The sequence below is a fragment of the Hesperophylax consimilis genome, chromosome 10 (assembly GCF_061612785.1).
Source record: "Hesperophylax consimilis isolate HC1 chromosome 10, BYU_Hcon_1.0, whole genome shotgun sequence".
In the NCBI taxonomy this organism is placed as follows: domain Eukaryota; kingdom Metazoa; phylum Arthropoda; class Insecta; order Trichoptera; family Limnephilidae; genus Hesperophylax; species Hesperophylax consimilis.
In genome coordinates this window covers 34,556,095-34,577,445 of record NC_142845.1, presented here as the reverse complement: position 1 = coordinate 34,577,445, position 21,351 = coordinate 34,556,095, and the positions used below count along the sequence as shown (strand labels likewise).

General features: G+C 35.5%; 1 protein-coding gene across 2 annotated transcripts in view; it reads left to right on the top strand.

Annotated features, from left to right (window-relative positions):
- Positions 1-20,864, top strand: part of LOC149420665 (venom carboxylesterase-6-like) — a 39,305-nt gene extending 18,441 nt beyond the window's left edge. Inside the window, exons 6-10 of one of the 2 annotated variants that reach the window (XM_089636259.1) lie at positions 6,301-6,469; positions 15,639-15,823; positions 17,862-18,012; positions 19,307-19,433; positions 20,650-20,864. In XM_089636259.1, coding sequence (XP_089492385.1) covers positions 6,301-6,469; positions 15,639-15,823; positions 17,862-18,012; positions 19,307-19,433; positions 20,650-20,857 — 840 coding nt within the window. In that variant the 3' untranslated portion in view covers positions 20,858-20,864. The remainder of the gene's footprint in view (positions 1-6,300; positions 6,470-15,638; positions 15,824-17,861; positions 18,013-19,306; positions 19,434-20,649) is intronic. The other variant, XM_089636260.1, reaches the window with a different exon arrangement.
- Positions 20,865-21,351: the final 487 nt, after the last annotated feature.

Sequence of the window (21,351 nt, the reverse complement as noted above, 5' to 3'; positions counted from 1 at the left end):
GAATTAGTTAAACACAGTATTTGGCGTGATAATAAATTAAGGTTGAAAAATTTAATTAATTTAAATTCAGTGGAAAAAAAAAGATTAGAAACGACACTACGGTGTCGCGTTATAAGCCGAGTTGTTAATACGAAGTGTTGAAAGGGAGAGGGGAGACGGCTATAATTCGAGGTTAACGCGATCTTTCGTTGCCAGAAATTTAAGCTGGGAAAATGATAACAACAATAATTAAAGATAAAATAATCAATATCGGATTCAGAGAATTTCGGACTTCGGAGAATTATTCAGATTCAGTGTTCACGTCAACTCGCGAATTCAATCGAAAATGATAGAAATAATAATAATACTTTAGTACTGGTATGAAAAGGGAAAATTAAATCGCGTACTCCACTTCGTGCGCTAAATAATAACCATACCTCGTTATAACAAATAGTAAGAACAAAAAAAAATTTATTACTGAGATTAGAGGACTCAATTCAGTGAGATAATCAGGGCGCGCGTTTAAATTAGGCATTTACAATCTGATAGAGGAATTATTGATAGACGGATGGAAGTATAAGAACAGGTTGTTTTGCCGTCGCTATCCCGGTGGATTAGAGGAGAGGGGCTCAGGTAAGTAAATTGCACGAATATAATATATTTGCAGGACAAAGATGGAGGCTGCTAATCCGGCAGTTATTTTGAAGACGCCAGTTGGGACCGTAATTATGTACGTATTATCAAATAACATATGTATGTGTATGTACGAATGAATGCATAAGCTGATAAAATAAATATCATTTATTCCATGACAAAACAATTATCAATTATTCTATGGACTAGGATCGTAACCGGAATTTGTCATTATAGTTCATTGTAGGTAAAGTACCTATTTATCGTGGGGACAATTCAAATAAGTGGGTCGACCGAACCGACTTTTGTAACACGATAATACAAAGGAGAAAAAAAAAAATATTCATTTCAAACCGGCTTTAAAATGGATAGGGCATTGACTCGAGTTGTGCTGAAAAACAGGTTGATTTATTAGGGTCTGAAGGGGCAGACGGCCTTGAAGATTAACTGAGACATTAGAAACAGCTGAGTCTGGAATGCGGAGTTGGTTTCGAAAAAAAAAATACGGCGGCTGAATGAATGGCTACTTGGGTACTAAAGTCTTGCTTCGAAGTCTACGAACATAGCTAAATTCATTTAACGGGAGTATCCCAAAATCAGACAGTGCCTGAGGGATAATCGAAGTAAATTTTGAGTTGCGATTGGAAGTCTACGAACATAGCTAAATTCATTTAACGGGTGGAGCCAAAAATCAGCTAGTGTCTGAGAATAATTGAAGTAATTTTGAGCAGCAATCGAGGGTCTACGAACATAGCTAAATTCATTTAACGGGAGTATCCCAAAACCAGACAGTGCCTGAGGGATAATCGAAGTAAATTTTGAGTTGCGATTGGAAGTCTACGAACATAGCTAAATTCACTTAACGGGAGGATCCCAAGATCAGGTGGTGCCTGAGGGAAAATTTGAATAAACAGGGTGGCAGCCAGGAGAAGGGGGAGCCTGGGGACGTGGCCAAAGGTCATAACGGAGTTGGTGATCTCTATAAATAAAATCATCGAACAAAAAAAAAAAAACGTAATATATTATGTATATCGTAATTATTCACGTGTATATTAGCAAGTATATATCAGGCGAACTGGTTGGAATTCACAACTCCTTCTCGGCAATGCTTGGTCTGGGATGTGCTGTATAAATAGTACATTGCAGATTATAAAACAAAACAAAGTAAATTTATATATATTTATTCATATGTACTGTCTGCAGGGGAGATGTATGTAGTCTGGTAACTATCGGGATGATACACTACGGCTGCATACACGTCCTCTCAGAGGATGGGAACCAGCCTAGGAAACTGCTTTCCACGAAAACCGCAAGTATATTTTTGCATATAGAACGAAACCGGTTCGTACTAAGTAGGCGTAATTCTCGGAGGAGTTGGAATCTGGGAGCGTGAGACTCTGTTTGAGATCTGGACGTAGTATGTGACGGCCACAGGAATGGTCGACTAGGACACGGTGACTTAGGCACCAACTAGGAGATTGGGTCGAGTGATCATGCCAAACCCAGATCGATACGGATCATTTTCACGTCTTGAAGGAGGCAGGAGCCAGATATTGCTAGCAAAGTAATATTCCGAGTTCATCATATATGCAATAACTGAATCGTACTAACATGCTTGAAATTAGTCTCATGTTTACCCCATCTAGTAGGAGAGGACGGCAAGCCGGAGGGCCCCGGAGAGCAAATTATGATTGCAATGTACTAACAAATTATGTTTGACTTCCGTTTTGTGTATTAAGGTTTTATGACAGGTCGGGAGGACGGCTTAGGTGAACTTCTAAGGAGATCAGATTAAGGGAGGTAGACAGTATGGAGAAAACGGGGGGTTAGGTATATTGATCCAACTTCGATTCGTTAACTTTGAAATTAACATCTCTGACTTCATCCCTGTCCTAAAGAGAACTAGGGGTTACCAAACAAAGTAATTAAAAACCCGATACCATAAAGCAAAAAAATCACACAACGTTTGGTGGGATTTAATTACAACTAAATACGAGGGAGTTACGTTGAAGGTCGTAACCGGCGTATTAATTAACTAAGTACATTTGTCTTTATATAAATGTATATATATTACTTGAGAACCATGAGTAGCCTTCGTAGCTACCGAAGGGAGAAAGAGTTCTAAGGATATTTTAATGCCAGTGGCCTAAGGTCACTTAGGTATAACAAAAAAAAAATTAAATTCAAAGGGTGAAAGGAAGAGTCATCTCACGTTTAACGGACACGCCTACATTTTTCATTAATATTTCCCACCGATGTGTGGATGATGAAAAGAACGTGTAAACTCTTTCTACAGTTCCGAAAAAAGTTAAACTTGAAGAAACGCTACCAAACGAGAGCACTCCACATAGATTAAGCGAATGATTTGCACAAGGCGAAAACAAAGCTTTCGGGTTGCGTTCTTTGATTTTTGCTTGTACACCACCATGAATTCCTGCCATGGTTGCAGCATTATCATATCCTAGGGCTCGACATAGATGTATGTCTGAATTATCACTCCCCAGCTGTGTAAGGATATTTTCAGCAAGATCAACTGCAGTCTTTCCAGCTATAGGGAAAAAACCTAGAAATGATTCCTTCACTTCAACTTGATCGCCTTGAATATGAACATATCTGATCACGTAACTCATCTGATCAACTTGTGATATATCTGGAGTACCGTCAAAAATAATTCCAAAATATTTGGCTTTTTTTATGTCGTTCACAATGTTATCTTTCACTTCCTTCCCCAAAAGGTTTATGAACTCATTTTGAATGTTTTTGGACAAATATGAATCTACCCGTTTCCGGTTTATACAGGTGGCATGTTCAATTCTCAGCATGTGTTCTTTTAGCACTGGGTCATATTTCGACAGTAAATTAACTAATTCTAAGAAATTTCCTCTATCTGATGTAACTCCCTCTCTATGCCCTCTAAAAGATAGATTTTGGCGTGCCAGGAATATAATGACATCTAAAAGGCGGCTCAAAATATCACGCCACTTCTTTCTTTCTTGGTCAAACACCATCTGATGGTCATAGTCGATTGTTTTTCGCAACTTCAATCCATTTTCCAAAAGTTTCCATTTTTCAAAACAGGAGAGATGGTTCTCAGAATTTTCGTGTTCAGACACTTTAGGATTTAGTTTCCACCACGAATTAAACCCGTTGGCGAAACTCTGATGATTTTTTTCGGGATAAGTAAATAGTTTGCAACAAAAACAGTATAAACTGTTTTTTGTTAAAGAATATACCATCCATTTTCTGGGTACTTTTTCTCCATTTGGCAACGCTTTGTAAAACCATTCTGGATTGAAGTGTCGGCTCTTTCCTTTTACATTATCTCCTGGCCTTACAACAGTATCTAAAAATGGGCCATCTCTATTTTGATAAGGTTCACTTCCCGTTTGAACAATTTCAACTCTCACAGACAGAAATAGTTCAAGTGTTTATTTTTATACTGCCATTTTTTTATTTAGGTCTGAATTGTATAAATCATACTATCGTTAATACTTATGTTAGCCGGTCCACGCGGGCCAGACGCTCAGTCATTCGCGTGCCGTAAGAAGGAGGCCCAACATACATGTGGCGGCGGTGACCATTTACGAAAGTTTCAAAATCAACCCACCAATAAGTTTGCACTGATGCGCATTCAATTTTGAGTAGTATTTGTACTAAGTACCAAATTTCAGAACCTGAGAAGAGCATAAAACTGAGGCTGTTAGTTTTTGTGGGTAGTTTTTTAAACTTAGGTACCTAAATTCAGGTAGAGACTCAAATTATTACTAGCCATAAAATTTTTCCACAATCGCGTCGATTTCTCATTTAAAGCTTAAACATAATACTTATCGGGATTTGCATAAGAAAATATTTACGGTGGCATCAATACCAAGTGACTTTTTAGTACTCACCACGAATTATTCTTCATTTAACTTTTATTTTCTTGAAAGGAACTTTTGCGTATCATTGACAACGTTAAACGAGACAGAAGTAAACAAAAAACCGACTGCACTGACTGACTGTTGCTGACTGACTGTGATTGTCTGACGCAAGGAGCGGCGCGGGAAGAGGGCGCGCTCTTCACCCCTTCCACCCGCGCAGTGAGCAGCGCAGCAGTCTTTATAGGGAGATTTTGTGCGCATTATGTAGGCGTCAGACTCAGCTATAAAATATAAAAGATGATCGCACGCCAAATATCGCTCTCCATACAATTCCATGAGACCTGTCACACCTAGCGCTTTTATGCGCAGATGAACCATAGACAGTACACATCTTACGCCGTAACCGCTCCTGAGGTGATATATGAAAAGTTATGCACCCCCCACTCCGCGGTGAACAGGGAAGGGCGTCATATTAATTACGGAGCTGCCTAAACGGGCGGATGACAGCTGTCAATTCAGTACAAAGAAATGGTATTTTGTGGCAGCTCTCTAATTCGTCTGACTCCTTCCCCTACCATAGGAAGAAATATTTTATAGCGTCGTGTGACGGTAGAAAAGATAAGCGCTCGCGGTTCAAAAGATATCTGCTTGCGCTTTTATAGCTGTGTGTGATGCAGGTCTTATTTGGCTGCACAAGTGTGTTGTCGTTGTCACCCCTTGGTCCTTGGTACCCGGGGCGGACCGCACCCCCCGCCCCCCCTTTAAGCCGCCACTGTGGATGGCTATCTATCTTCTATATCCTTTCTGAAGGATGAGTGAAACCATTCCAGTTTCATATTTTTTTTTATCAACGTACTCCAATCCAAAACTCAATGCAAAGCTGTATCTGAACTATGAACTCATTATTAAATAATTATTGTACTGAAAGTTTTTGCATTTTTTTTTCATTTAAGGAGAAAACGAACATTTCAAAACGAACGATTCATTTAAAAAGACAACGTAAAAAAATAACGGGAGATTTCACCTGCACCGTAACTATTTTTTTAACAAATTAACATTAGCAGCAGACAAATAAACTTTTATATAAATTTAAAGGTAAATTTTTTATATAAAAAAAATACTGTGTTACATATAAACATGGGATAAAGTGCACAATATCCGTAAACAGTTATTTTATACAAATAAATTCGAGAAGTACACAGTGAATAAACAAGTTTTTTTAAATAGGAAAACTAATACTTTTTTACATGAAAGCTTTCAATTTTCTAAGAAGAACTGCGTGTAGCAAAGAATTTGTCGGAATCCTTCTGGTTTTGATTTTGATCAAACAATTTTATGATACATTTTTATGATTGGATCACATTTGTGAATTTGTGCTCGTCAGGCTTCTGTGGAATAAGTTTTTAAAGCTACACGGAGAAAACAAACCGATATTAATTATTGCTAATTTATTAAAAATCTCTTCAAATTATTCATAATCCTGTTATTAACGGGACTGCAGGCCCTTACCAAATGAATTGATAGATTTCATGATAAAATTTTAGTAAAAAAGGAATGTATTAACGTGACGTCGGAACACATCTTCATAAAATACTGTCGCATTTCGTCATTATATATTAAGAGGCCAAACGCAGGTGAATGAACACGTGTTCCAATGAATTAGGAAATTAATAAATGTTGCTGTACTGTTTTTAAGAGGATTTTAATAAATCAGCAATACTCATTTTTCTGTCTGTTTTTGTTCTGGGTGGTATTTTAAAGTTTATTCGTTTGAGTAGGTAGTTGATAAAGTTGTTGCAGACTTAATACAGAGTATTTGTTTTAATAGATTTTCCGCCATGCCCCATTCTCCCCCTGGGCACCAGTGATAGAAGCAGACGACTCCGAGGGAAGTTTCATCTCCTCCAGCCCTTACGAGTTGGTCCGCAGCGGAAAGTCTATGGATGTTCCGTGGATCGTATCCCTCACCTCTCAGGAAGGACTGTATCCAGCAGCGAGTAAGTTCCACAAATTATTGATTTTTTTCATAAAATGCGATATTTAACCCTTAAAATTTCAAGAAATGGTTAATCGTAGTTTTTGTTAACCACTTGAGTCACATAGACATAAATAAACCACTCTCTAGATCAGTGGTTCTTAACCTTTTTGGAGGTACCGAACCCCACCAGTTACATATGCGCATTCACCGAACCCCTCCTAATTTGAAAAATAAAATTAGATTTTTACAAATTCAAAACATGGTATTTATTTATACATAGGTGTACAAAAAGAAAAAAAAACAAAGATCATAACATTAAATTTTAATGGTTAAATCAAAACATGAAACATATTAATTATTATTTCCTTTAAATCAGTGTGACTTCTGCTGTTGCCTTTCAGAAACCAATTCAGTAATTTGCGGCTTTACCTTGGCAAGTGCCACTCTCATATCATTTTCACAACACAGTCTATTTCTCTTCTTCGTTTTTATATCCAGCATCTTCGAAAAGGATTGCTCGCAAATATATGTTGTAACAAACGGTATAAAAATCTCCAGAGCTTTCTTAGCAATAACAGGGTATGTTTCCAATTGTTGACACCAAAACGTTGAGAGCGATGTTGTTCTGAAGAGTTGCTGTTGAACCTGACTCTGCTGAATTTCAATGATTTCATCAAATATAATTCGGGAGTCTTGACCAACACCGAACCCCCGAGACTAACTCACCGAACCCCTGGGGTTCGATCGAACCCAGGTTAAGAACCACTGTTCTAGACTCTAGAGCAGTGGTTCTTGACCTTTTTGGAGGTACCGAACCCCACCAGTTACATGTGCGCATTCACCGAACCCCTCCTAATTTGAAAAATAAAATTAGATTTTTACAATTTCAAAACATGGTATATATTTATATATAGGTGTACAAAATAAAAAAAAATAAAAAACATAGGTCAAAACATTAAATTTTAATGGTTAAATCAAAACATGAAACATATTAATTATTATTTACTTTAAATCAGTGTGACTTCTGCTGTTGCCTTTCAGAAACCAATGCAGAAATTCGCGGCTTTACCTTAGCAAGTGCCACTCTCATGTCATTTTCACAACAAAGTCTATTCCTCTGCTTCGTTTTTATATCCAGCATCTTCGAAAAGGATTGCTCGCAAAGATATGTTGTAACAACGGTACAAAAATCTCCAGAGCTTTCTTAGCAGTAACAGGGTATGTTTCCATTTGTTGACACCAACGAGAGCGATGTTGTTCTGAAGAGTTGCTGTTGAACCTGGCTTTGCTGAATTTCAATGATTTCATCAAATATAAGTCGGGGGTCTTGACCTCCACCGAACCCCCGAGACTGACTCACCGAACCCCTGGGGTTCGATCGAACCCAGGTTAAGAACCACTGCTCTAGATCGATATCTTCGGGCTTTTTGTATCCTAAAAAGTTTATATCTCACTTTAATCCATAAATAAACAACTCACTAGATCGATAACTTCGGACTTTTTTGTATGAAACAAATTGGACCTAAAAAAACCATAGATATGCCAATAGACAGTAAAATTATAGACAGTAAAATTTTCATTCGGAGCCTACTTATTATACTATACACCAATGAAAAACTCTAAAAGTTTATTCCATTGACTTTCAGAGTTTTTCATCGGAGTTATACCCCCCTGGACGCCAGTGTCATTTTGTTTAATGGTTTGAATTTTCGTCATCGTTGAAAGTGCTTGTTATTTTCACTCCTCGTATTGATAATTTTGTGTTTTAACCCCAATGAAAAACTTTGAAAGTTTATTCCATAGATTTATTATAATATAATAATATAATAATTCTATAAAACAGAAAACCGCCAAAGTGTTATGCTACATTTGTTAAAAAATAGTCATCCTGGTTGTTTTTACGCTCAATTTGTTTAATGATATATTTATGGTTAAAATATATAGCAATGCTTTCTCAAAGTTCACTGGTCACTCATTTAACTTTTTTTTTCTCTGTAATATGTTATGTTTATGCATGTAGTGGTTACCTTCACTCAAATGTGTTAATTGTTAGCCTCGATACAGGCTCTGTCCTAGTGAGGTTAAATTTATTTGTTTAACAGTAAACATAATAATACAAAGTGATAGGTAAAATTCAGCAAGTAAAAATCATCGGTAGGCCATTTAAAAAAACTTTTGTGTAAAAAATATGTCCGTTCCTCTTATTAAAATCTGAAAAGAGTCTTTCGTCTACTTTGAAAAAACAATAAAAATTTAATTTTGTATACGTTTAGGATACGTTCGAAAGTAGCACGTCTTTTTGAAATTGAATGTCAAGCGGAACATGATATTTGTTGGTTTAGCGAGAAATGCCAACAATGGCGTCGTTTGTAGCTGTGACTAAGCAAAGAAAATTCAACAATTCTGTTTTCAACTAAATATTAAGGACGGGTTGTTTCGGAGAATTTGAACAATTCATCAAATTTCAACGTTAATTTGCGAGTTCTGTGAAAGTCCTATTAAAGTTCTGATATTATATCATTATAGGCTAGTTGCTTGACAAAACTGAAATAATAACAGAACTAGAAAATATCTTTCACAGAACTCGCAAATTAACGTTGAAATTTGATGAATTGTTCAGATTCTCCGAAACAACCCGTCCTAAGAGTGAGATTATTGCTGACGACTAATTAGAACCACCGTTGTTGCTGTTATGATTTGCAAATATTAGAATGATTTGTGGCGTTGAGAGAACAATCCAGATTAATTATTTAATAGTAAACAGCTCGACCTACTTAGGTACTTGCAAATTACTACCGAAAACGAATCGTAAACAACGCGACGTACCTACGACAATACGTTGCAAATCGGTATGGCACATTACGCCAACTCGCTAGAAGGTTCTAGTTTATCGCCTATGCGTAATTCCAGCGCCGCCGAAAGTTCCCGAAAGGCCCAGACTGAGCGAGTGGCTCCGATTTATTTGCGAATTCATCTACCTACTGTTGCCGTCGGCTGTACAGTATAAATAAGCCTGACGCAGCGAGCAGTCGGTCAGTCATCAATCTGCCGTCAGCAATTTACAAGTCTCGCGAGTGACAACCGGCGCGCCCCGTGCCCCAGCACAGGACTATATTCCCGGCTCCGCCCGGTTTCAACTATGGACTCCATCGGGACATCATCCTAGCGCCTTGACTACCGTCCCTGGCCAGCGCTACAACGGATTACAGCGCCCTGGTTCCAGCGCCTCTGACCAGCGCTTCATCCACGCACCATGACCACAACGAGGACACGCAGCATCCTCACTGGTCTACGCAGCTCCCGCTCAACCGCCTACAAGGTCCACCGCACCTTCGGCCTTCCCGTCAGCACTGGAGTACTGATTCCCAAGATCGCCAGTGCCTGACAGTCAACGAGTCCGGTCACCAGCGCAGCGCCCGGCGTCGACTCACTGACCCGCGCTTGACCAGCCATCACAGCCAGCATCCGTAGAATACAACATCAGTCCTACGTCAACTCACATCACGGCTATCTGACTCAAAAATAAACACTGTGACCTTCACGACACGTCTTTCATTTCGTGCCTCTCACTTGATCCCCAAAGATTAATTAGTTATTTTTGTTTTGCTTTTGTCAATTAATTTATCTGTCCAATAGGTATATATATAACCCGTGTTAATAGTTTATTTAACCCATAGTTCTTAGTTCCTACCCCAAAGAGATATTGCCCTACCCACAATATAGGTACGAGAAATGCGTGGGAAGACTCTCACAAAATTATAATTTAACTTTATTGCATTGCACTTCATTAGTAATACTGTATTAAATTTTTAAGAACTCACAAATAATTGACATAATTTATCGAATATTTGCTATTTGAGATATGAAACAAAATACAAGTAGTTATTGCGTAAACATAATCTTATTTCTAATTACGAATTCTAAATAATCTTGTAAATTGCAGAATTCCTACCATTCTCGCGTTTTTGGATTTTAATCATTCACTACGTTAATAATTTAACCTGTTAACCCAGTTGGCAGTCATGACTTTATTCATGTTCGTATCAATGGCGGTTCATGAGTGTTGGGTGTACTGGAGTGTTAAGGCGAAGCTTAATGCTAAATCACAATTTTGATTAATCTATATAACGAATTGGCGTGCATTAGGAATAATAAAAATATGCTTTAGATAAATTGAAGATTTTACTATCGTTTCGCCTGATTAGAATACAAATAAAATAATAAATTACTCAATAAAAAATATTAATGTAAACTACTAAAATAATTTTTTTTCAATAGAAATGTATGAAAGCGTAAAAGAAACAAATTAAAAAAAATACAGTATTATAGCTAAGATTATCAGTGACAGTTTTACTTGATTAACTTTTTTGCTGTCTTATAAAATTATTTACAAAATAAATAAAAAACAGTTTTGTGCTTGAAATCGAACGATTCTAGACTCCGTTTGTCAAGAGATTTTAATGCCTATTACCTACCTACAATATAAGGTAACCAAGAATTTACACATTTTTGGCTTGTAGCTTCCTCTTAAATAAAAATGGCAATATTGAAGGTTTTCAGGAAATTCTTTACTGCCAAAAGGAAATCTGAAAATCTTCATAAAAAATCGAATTTTCGAAAAAATTTATCGTTTTGGACTAAAAAACATCAATAATGTAAAATTTTTCAAACTTAAAAGGTACGAGCCGCCACTGGCTCGTATACTTATATTTAGAAGGGATCAGTGCCTACCTAATCACAAGACTAAATAATTAACTAACTAATATACATTTTCTAAAGGCTGTGAAAATTACAAAGTATCTAACTAGAATCCTAATGGTTTTCAAAATGAAGTAACGTGTTTTCTGAAATTTTCCAAATAAAGATAATTTTAATTAGATAGCTCTTTCTCGTGTTACGAATATGGAATCTTACACTGACAAAACTTAATCAACCTCTTGACTAGAGGAATTGAATTTACGAACTTGAGGATTGGTTGCATCAATATACATTTACCATATTATTTAATTAATATCATTCCTTAAAATATTAATAAGGAAACATTATGAACTGCTTACTGCGGTTTAAAGCCAATGCATCCACCTAGATTTCGCCGTTTATGGCATATTTTTAGGTTATGTAAATTTGGAACATTATAACAAGCCATCGTAGGTAATAATAATATAGAGTCTAGAGTGCCATATAAACTCATTATCGGTCCGGTCAGTGGCTCGAGTTGGCGTCGTGAGTTCAATTCTTCGGCTGGATAAAATCTCCATCACGACACAAGCAACATTTGCCTAAAAACCACTGATGTCACATCGTTATTTCAACTTTTTAAATGTAATAACCCGTATAGTTCACAAAAATCACTGTAAACAAGCTTCTTATGGCTCCCAAAATGCCAAAGGTTTTAAACTCTGTCACGTTTGTAGTGAACTCACAAAAAAACGCAATAATCATACATTAACAATATTTTTTCATAAATGTTAATTTATTGATAGAAATTATATAGTTTAACCAATCCACATTTATAATTGCTTAATCTTATTCCCGATGCATGGAAATCAAAAAAGTGCTAACATTCTCCGAAATCTGGTAAATAATTGGCTTCTGATCTTGGGGAGAGCTGAATGCGAAAATATGCTAATTACCAGTCATTAAACTTGCTTTTCTTAAATTTCGTTTTCGAAGTACCCTGTATTTTATTTTATATATGTATTACAGAAAATTTATTTGTTTACCATTGTAAATTCAAAATCTGCTTAAAACCTTTCTTTACATCTTTTATGTTATTTTTCTTTGTTTTAGTTTCTCAACTCTCTTTTATTTTTTATATATATTGATTCTCTAGAGCATTAATTCAACAAAATCAAAACAAAATTTCATGGAATGGAGAAAAAGCAGACATGGTTTTAAATATTAATTTATTGTTTAATCTTCTATCTATTTCTACACTTCCTTTCAATTTCTTTTCTTTTTTTATATATTTTTGATTCTCTGGCGCATTAATTTCACCAAATCAAAAGTAAGATTTCACGGAATGGTTAAAAAGCTTACATGTTTCTACTTTTTTTTATAAATTTATAAATACATATACTTTTTTTCTTTTTTGCATATTTTTTAATTCCCTATTTTTATTTTTTTGCTTATTTTTATTCTCTATTTTCTTTTAATTTCCTTTCTTTCTTTTATCAATTTTTGATTCCCTAGCTTATTAATTTCATCTAAATAAAAAGTAAAATTACAATTTGATAAACTCACATGTCAATAATTTTTTACTATATTGCTTTTTTTGAATTATCACATTTGAATATTCTTTTAGTCTATTCTCTACATTTATATTATTTAAAATATATAGTCAGCAACTTCTTGAATCAACCAAGAAAACTTTTCAAATTATTTATAAAGTGCAATAATTAAGTAAAAGTCAATACACTAGACAAAACATGAATCGCATTTAATAAATCTGCCTATTTCTGACTGTCCTAAAACAGGTTAATCTCCTAGTTGGACAGCCAAAGATCACTGTAATATGTAATGTTTTTTTTAAAATTAATAAATAAATAAATTAAAGTGAAGAAGATATGCAAATTCGAAGAAAAAAAAAGATATGTTATAATTAAGGTTAGCAAGTTTTTTTATTATTTTGACCGCTGTTTTTGGCGTTCAAACCCATTTCCGCTTACAATAAAAAATGGCAGCAGATTTTCATATATTGTCGGGTTATTCGTAACCAAAGAATGTTTGTCTTTCTTTTAAGAAAAAAAGTTTCGCCTTGTGCCCACCATTCAGAAACAAAAAGTTAGCGTTGATTGAAATGACTTTTGCCATGTTTGATGACCAGATCTGAATAGCTAGATACCTACTTCCCCACCTTCTTCTTTCTTACGACTTACGACTATCTCCTCCCCACTCTCATCAGCCTCATAACGTACCCCAATAAGGAATTCCAGTCCATTTAAAAATATTTATTTTAAGTTTACCCTCTTAAATGTCAATTTAAACCCTCTTAAACGTCATTTTTTATTTATTTACAACTGTCGATTTCATAGTTAAAATAATTTTTAAAGTTTGCATTTTTCATAGCCTACCAAAACGCGTAAGCGCGACGTCATACGTACCTTGGTTTTGTTGGTTGACAGTAAGTCAATCCCACTCGGGTCGGTATAAAATCAATAAATTACAACGGTCGATTTCACAGTCAAAATATTTTTTTAAATTTGCATGTTTCAAAGCCTATCAAAACGCGTAAGCGCGACGTCATACGTACCTTGGTTTTGTTGGCTGACAGTAAGTCAATCCCACTCGGTTCGGTATGAAATCAATAAATCCCAATTTAAATATTTAACAAGATTTCCAAATAATTTCTATGACTCAGAGATAAGCAGTGTGCGAAAGTACGCAGTGCAACTTTGCACACAATTGTCAGTATTCGAATGCACGCGGCCAACCGACCCTTGAGGTAGCTGTGTAAGTTCTTTCAGAACCCGCTGCCTAATCACAAGAGCGTTTAAGTTCGGTTTTAAATATTTCAATTTAGAAGGCGGGTATGGGTACCGCCGCTCCGGGAACCATTTATTGGATAACCAGCTTTCAATCACGCGTTTGGTGATTTAGCAGGGGTGAGCTTTTGTCTAGGTCTTGGCGGTGGATGCGTTTGCACACCTGCTGCGAGGCGGACCGGATTGGGAGAGACTGGATAAAGCAGACCCTTTGACCTCTGTAGCCGGACTCTCTCTCGAGCCTTCGCCTTGCATCGCATTGGGGAGATGGATTCATACGTCCGTCACTCCTGGACACGTTGACCCACTTCTCATTCCTTCTTACCCTCATACCTTTTTACTTCCCAGAACTTCCTATCCTTCATTTCCCCAATAAGACCCTTTCACACAGTATCTCCAAATATGACATAGGCTTTGAGAATTTTTTTCCTCAGGGCTTCCTAAGTGGACCTTACTTAAAAAAAATCGTTTTTAAATGACGATTTATAAATTCTATCTTAATTTATAAAAATCACTGTGTTCGTACACGCTAATCTCAGAAACCGCCCAACCGATTTCAATGAAATTTTGAGAATGCTTATGGTTGGTTCCAGCTTGAAACATAAGATAGTTTTGGACCCAATAGGTGGCGCTGTTATCGAAACCTAAATTATTTTTTTTAACGTTTTTTTTATTTGTTAAGTTTTATCATTCCAAAAAACATACAACCACAAATTTTAACTTCTCTCTATATTTTTTTAATGCGATTTTAAGGGTTTTTATAGGAAAAAGGGTCGTAATTCATTTATAAGTTGAGTTAGCTTTATGTATTCCTATTGGTTAAAAACGGATTGACAAATAATATTGTTCGCCAAATCGCACCACATTAAATTAAAATTCATGACTATAATTTAAAACAACAATATTGTTTAGACTTAAGAATCAATCTTTATTAACCTCATTTATAACATTTAATTTTTATTCATCGCCAATTCAAAAATGTAATTTTATCTATTACAAATGCATAAAATATCCGATAACAGCGACAAACAGATAGGCAGTCTACATAAAACGAGGTCTTTATAAAATGTGGTCTACATAGAAGGCGGTCTGTGGCAGGACAACGTCTGCCCGCGCCCACTGGTATACTTATTGTTGTGTTCCCACCAACAGTTCTCCCAACTCGTCGTGGAAGGAGATTTTAAAGAATAAGTTATTTGTGTTAAATCGGGGATTTATTAATACTTCGCGTATTACAATAGTGACTAGATAGTCGACCTAACTAGGAGCTGGCTAAATGAGATCTGAAAACACCAAGTTTATCTGGGAGCATTCTAACTGTCCCTGGCGACTACTAGCTACTAGCTGCCATCTTGGGGACTACCAAGCAAGCTCTTTGCACTGCCCTCTATGAGTGCATCTGTGAAGCTCTTAGCAAACTCACTTCCCAACACTTATACATAACAAAACTTACATATTCAGAATCAGTTTGTTGATCCGTATGAATATTTATGTTTTTTAAGCTATAATACTATTAACTCAAGTTTCTTGTTAGGAATGCTACAGTCCCACCGACTATTATTTAATTTTAAGTTATTGAATTATGACATTATATCAAATGATGAGTTTCAATGTAATTCAATTATTAAAGATTAATAAATAAATAAATAAAAATCTTGGACGACCGGTGGTCAATTTTGCTTATTTTTATTTGTTTATTTTTAGTGTTCCTGCAGCAACCAGAATGGTTGATTCTCCTGGATTCAGAATGGGACACGATAATGCCATTCATCTTCGACTTTAACTACACTCTCCCACTCGACCAGCATCTGTCTGCAACACAGAAGATAAAGGAGTTCTACTTGGATGGAAAAAATCTCACTATGGAAAATTTCGATCAGTTTGTTGATGTTAGAAATCATAATTATTTATTGTTGTCGATTTGTGTTCGCAGAGAAGGGCTTTGCAATAATCCATTCTAAGAGCGCTTGGCATGTGTTTGTTAAATTATGTACCGTAAAATTGGCGACTTTGATCAATTTTTAACTTTGAAACTAAATAACTTTTCATATGAAATCATTTATCGGGAATGTTTTTCTCATATTTATTGCAAACGTTTACACTATCGAAATATATGTTAAAACATGTATTTGTATTTGGGGAGTCAAAAAAACCACGGTGAGTAATTTCACCATTCGAGGAGGGGTGACTTTGATACCATTTTTTATATGCTTATTACAACTAAGCCAATTTCAAAAACATGAAAAAAAATAAAGTTCCAAAAAAATTTATGTAACAGTCGAATACAGTAAACTTCTCGAAAATTAAAAAAGTTCGAACACTTATAATAGCAGTTAGGTATATAATATTCGAACTTCGTCGGGGGATTTATAATTATCATTATTCTCTTTCTTTCACAATTCAATATGTTTAAATTGAACTAGAATCCAAATAATTAGATGATTATTTTCTACGCGTCTTTGTATCCACGTTGCCCAAAGTAATCCAAGTCGCCCCCACGATTCAAAAATCTCCCCATATTAGGGTACTGAATAACGGTTGCACGTAATTATTTTATACTAACTGACGTGCATCTGTAGTTGATCCACTTTTCTTTACTTTATATGAATATAATACAATATGTAAGTATTATATATGCAAACCTTTTGGAAGAAATTTTCTAAATGATAGTGAAAACCCTATCAAAATCCGTTGCGTAATTTAGAAGAATTAAGCGCACAAACAGAGAGACGCGAATAGCAACTTTGTTTTATACTATTTAGAAATATTGACCGTCTACATAATTTTGATAAATCGTTAACCTTCTCGTTAGAGAACTCAAAACACTGTTCCAAGAAAGTTGGAACTAAGACAAGCATATACTATTCAATGTCTAAAGTTCAAACAATTTCACAAAAAATCTAATCGTTCTAGCCAAAGACATGACTATTGTGTATTTGCAATAGCCCGCTGAAAACCATATTATTCCAAAGATATTCCAAAGTCATTTCCCCTAAAATGGTCAATAACTATAAGTATCAATACATATAACTATAACTATCAATCCGAATATTTTAGGTATCATTTTTTATGTTATTTTTTGTTCGGTGACCGGATTAATCATCAAAAAGATAATTCATCACATCTTTAAAAAGTTATATAAAGTCATGGAAAGTGATGAAACAAAAACTTTATTAACTGTTTTAAGTAGGTTAGGTTAGGTTTAAATTTTTTTTTCATCGTTTATAATGACTTTATATCACTTTTTAAAAGTGTGTTGAATTATAACTGTGTTGAGTTAGCATGGAATATTTTTGTTCATAACATGTAACGTTTTTATCTTTTTATTTTTTATAATATCATTTTATATCTTTTATCTTCAAACAAAAAAACCTAAATTTTATGCCTTATTCTAGGGTAAATGTAACGTACGTGCGCTTTCATAGATAGCTTTAAATTATATATATTTTTTATACAAAGTTATGCTATAAAATATTAAGACAAATTATTTGTTTGCGCCAGTACATACTCAATATAAATATGAATAAATAGTTTTGTCCGTATAAAAACTCAATTTTTTCAAGAAAGGTATACAAATACAATATTGGGTTGAATCATCGATATAATATTGTATTTGTATGCCTTTCTTGAAAGAATTGCGTTTTTAAATGAACAAAATTATTTATTCATATTAATATTGCATATGTACCGGCGCAAACAAATAATTTTGTGAAGCAATACCTTACAAAAAGCGTATTTTAATTAAATAAATTAATTAACGCCATCTTTGAACACTTATTATAACTAATATAATACCCACACACAGGCTTTGCGTTTGTGGGATCTTTACCTACGTAGTTACTATACTGTACTTTTATTTGTATTAACTGTTCCTTTTTATCTAAACTTACAATAAAACAGAGGTTACAAATCCTATACTATTTTCAGGCCCTCAGTGATCGGCATTTTAACATCGACGTTGAGAAGACTCGAGTTTTGCAGTCCGCAGTAGGGAAACGGCCCGTCTACTTCTATCGCTTTTCATACAGGGGGGCCACCAGTATGAGCGATGTAAAAAGTCACACCAAGGAAAATTATGGTAGGTCTTATACAAATATTAATAATTTTTTATTTTTTGGAATAACTTAGTAAGTAAAACCTCAAATTGTAATATTTAATTATTGAAGACAATATAAGCGATTCTTAAACGAAAATCTGAAATAGAAAAATATACGGTCACATTTAGGAGTCGAACCCAGGACTGTTGCCTTGCGGGGCACGTCTCGATTGCATTTAGTTCAGATTGAATCTTGCGATCATACATAAAGATAGTTGTCAATACAAATGTGCGGTGAGAAAAATGAAAAATGTCGGTAGTTCTTATTCGAAGTATGATACAGTTAAATGTGAGCGAAGGAGATAGGGTCCCATTAGCTCAGTTGGTAGAGCGGTGCCCCGGCAAGGCAAGGGTCCTGGGTTCGAGTCCTAGATGTGACCGTATCTTTTCTGTTTCAGATTTTCGTTTAAAGAATCACTAATATTGTCTTGAATAATTAAATTTATTTCTTGTAAGGAACGAACAGCTTTTACACAGAATACATATATACATATGAAGTTAATTGAAGTTAAGGCGATGCCATACGTAGTAATGCAAAATCATGTGTTTTTGGTTTGAAAATTTGGTCGCTTAGAAATGTTTCAGATGCTTTAATTAAATAACGCGAGTAGAATATATCTTGGCCTTTGAAATAATCGAGTATTTTTTATATAAGTCTTTTTATAAGCCCAGAAAAAAATAATGTATAGGCCTATGAAAACTGCTTTGAAGTTCATAATCTCCTACTTACGAACCCATTTTCGGTTATGATTTTATTGTATAATGTGGCAAATTAAGTTATTTATAAAATTATCGGAAAAAAATTAAATATTTATGCCTGAACATCCACAAAATAAAATAAAAGGCACTTTTTGGCCATGTTTTTTTTGGCATAAATCAAAACAGGCGGATGGTGTTAAGCGGGAATTTAAACCTTATCGCCATCTACGTAAGGGTTGTTATTGATAGCGGCTCAATTTAAAATATTATACGACGTAGTGCATCGCCTTAAGACAAAAAACGTTTCGTAATGCTCAAGTTGCTTAGAAGTTGCTACGTGTTCAAAGATGGCGTTAATTAATTTATTTTATTAAAATACGCTTTTTGCAATGTATTGCTTTACAATATTATTTGTTCGCGCCCGTACTTACGCAATATGAATATGAATAAATAGTTTTGTCCGTATAAAAACTCAATTCTTTCAAGAAAGGCATACAAATACAGTATTCGATTGAATCACCGATATATAATATAATATGTTTTGACTGAAATCATTGACTTTATTTGTAATAAACAGGTGTAAGCCACGGAGATGACACGGGTTACGTTCTGAAGACTTCTTACTTGAATCCGACTACCACCCCTGAGGACATTGAGATGATCGGCGTGATGACTACAATGTGGTCATCCTTTGCGCGAGACGGGTATGTTCCGAACATGAATAGTTATTTAATTATGGGAAAACAAGCATCATATAAAATAGAGAATGCCTAGGTGTTTAAACCTCGGATCATTTGCCGTTCCTCGATATTCACCTCCATGTCCTCAATCAATCCTTCCTGTTTCAATCCTTGCACTTATTCCATTTCTTCCTCGAGTTGAATCTGGATCGCTTCCATTGGGGCTCCCATTTGGTCATAATTTTAGATGTCCTGTCACCGCAGTCTTTGAATCTACACATTCTTAGGACAAATCTCAAGGCGTGACTATGAAATTAAAAGTTGTATTTGAAAATACGTAGATTGACAAGTGTAAGGAAGGGATGCTTAGATGGTTTGGGCATGTAGAGTGAATGAGCGAAGAAATGAGCGTAACGAGAATATATGATCAGAATGCGAATGGTAGCAGAAGTCGGGGATGCCCGAGGAAGACATGCCACGATCAAATGAATCAGATGACCATGTCAAGAGTCAGAATAATAGAAGAGTATGTATGAGACGATGAATGAATGTGAATGAGGCAAAAAAGTGTGTGCCAAGACCGAGTTGTTTGGCGGTCCGTTCTCTCTGCCTACCCCTGCGGGGAAACGGCGTGATTAGTTAGTTTAGTTAGTAAAAGTTTATGTCCAACACTTCATAAACATTTAGACTTCTAAGGCCCGCCATACGTCTTCAAGTACACTACCTGCTTGAGACTTGAGCAAGTATACTTGCGTGTGGAACAAATTTTGCATACGTTTTAATCAAGATTCGTGACTTCCACACTTATACTTGTAAACAAAATCGAATTTCAATCTGTTTGCACAAGTATACTTGAAGACGCGTCAATTTTCAAGGCGTCAAGAGGTTTGCCCTTCTGCCCTTTTAATAGCAAACAATGGAAGTCAAAGTGTCTTTAGTGGACGAAATGGATAAAATTGGTAGCATCGAACAGCACAACCATCAACCATTGGTGACCTTTATACAAGTATACTTAAAGGTGTGTTGTCATCAAGTCGATCAAGTATACTTGCGCAAGTCTCAGCCCAAGTATACTTGAAGGTGTGTGTTCATAAAACGGAACAAGTATACTTGCGCAAGTCTCAGCTCAAATGGTATACTTGAAGATGTGTGGTCATAAGGCCGATCAAGTATACTTGCGCAAGTCTCAGCTCAAGTATGCATGAAGGTAGCTTGATCTTTATCTAATATTCCGTTTCAGGATTCCAACTCTCCCCAGCATTGGACTTGAGTGGGATGTAATCACAGAGAATGACTTGGGTTATGTGGATATACGAAGCCCGGCTCTGCAAACAGTGGAGCGTGTGACTCAAACAAAGCCCGATTCCCTGGCCTTCTGGAACTCTCTGGGGCTGAACGAAAATGAAAACTTCAATATAATTACAGGAAACGTAAAAGAGGAACTATAAAATAAAAATAAATTAAAATTACAGAAATTGTTTTATTCAATTTACGGGGTGCCACAAGTAGCCTTTTTCAAATAAAACTCAATTTGAATTTCAGGCTAAAATACTCTACCAAACTGAATAACATTAAAAAAATATATATTGCAGAAACTTAAATTTTAAAAACTTTTGAAGGATATACTAATGAATATAAACGAAACATGAAGCAGAACAAGGCACAGAACAATAGAAAGGTAACAGTCTTCACTGGAAATTGTGTTGACTCGACCTCCTAATTGTCCTAACTCGCTTGAATGAGGTTTTTATACCTCTTTATCCCCAGCGTTCAGTTCGCTTTTGCAAAATGATATCGTGCTGAGCCTAGCTAACTCTGAACATCCCCCGCCCCTGCGATATTGGACACAGTAAAATAAGGCCTTCGCTTTGGGGATGATCTACAATAAATCCCTTAACTTCACGTTGTGTGATTTGTTAATTCGAAGCCCCCCCGCTATGGG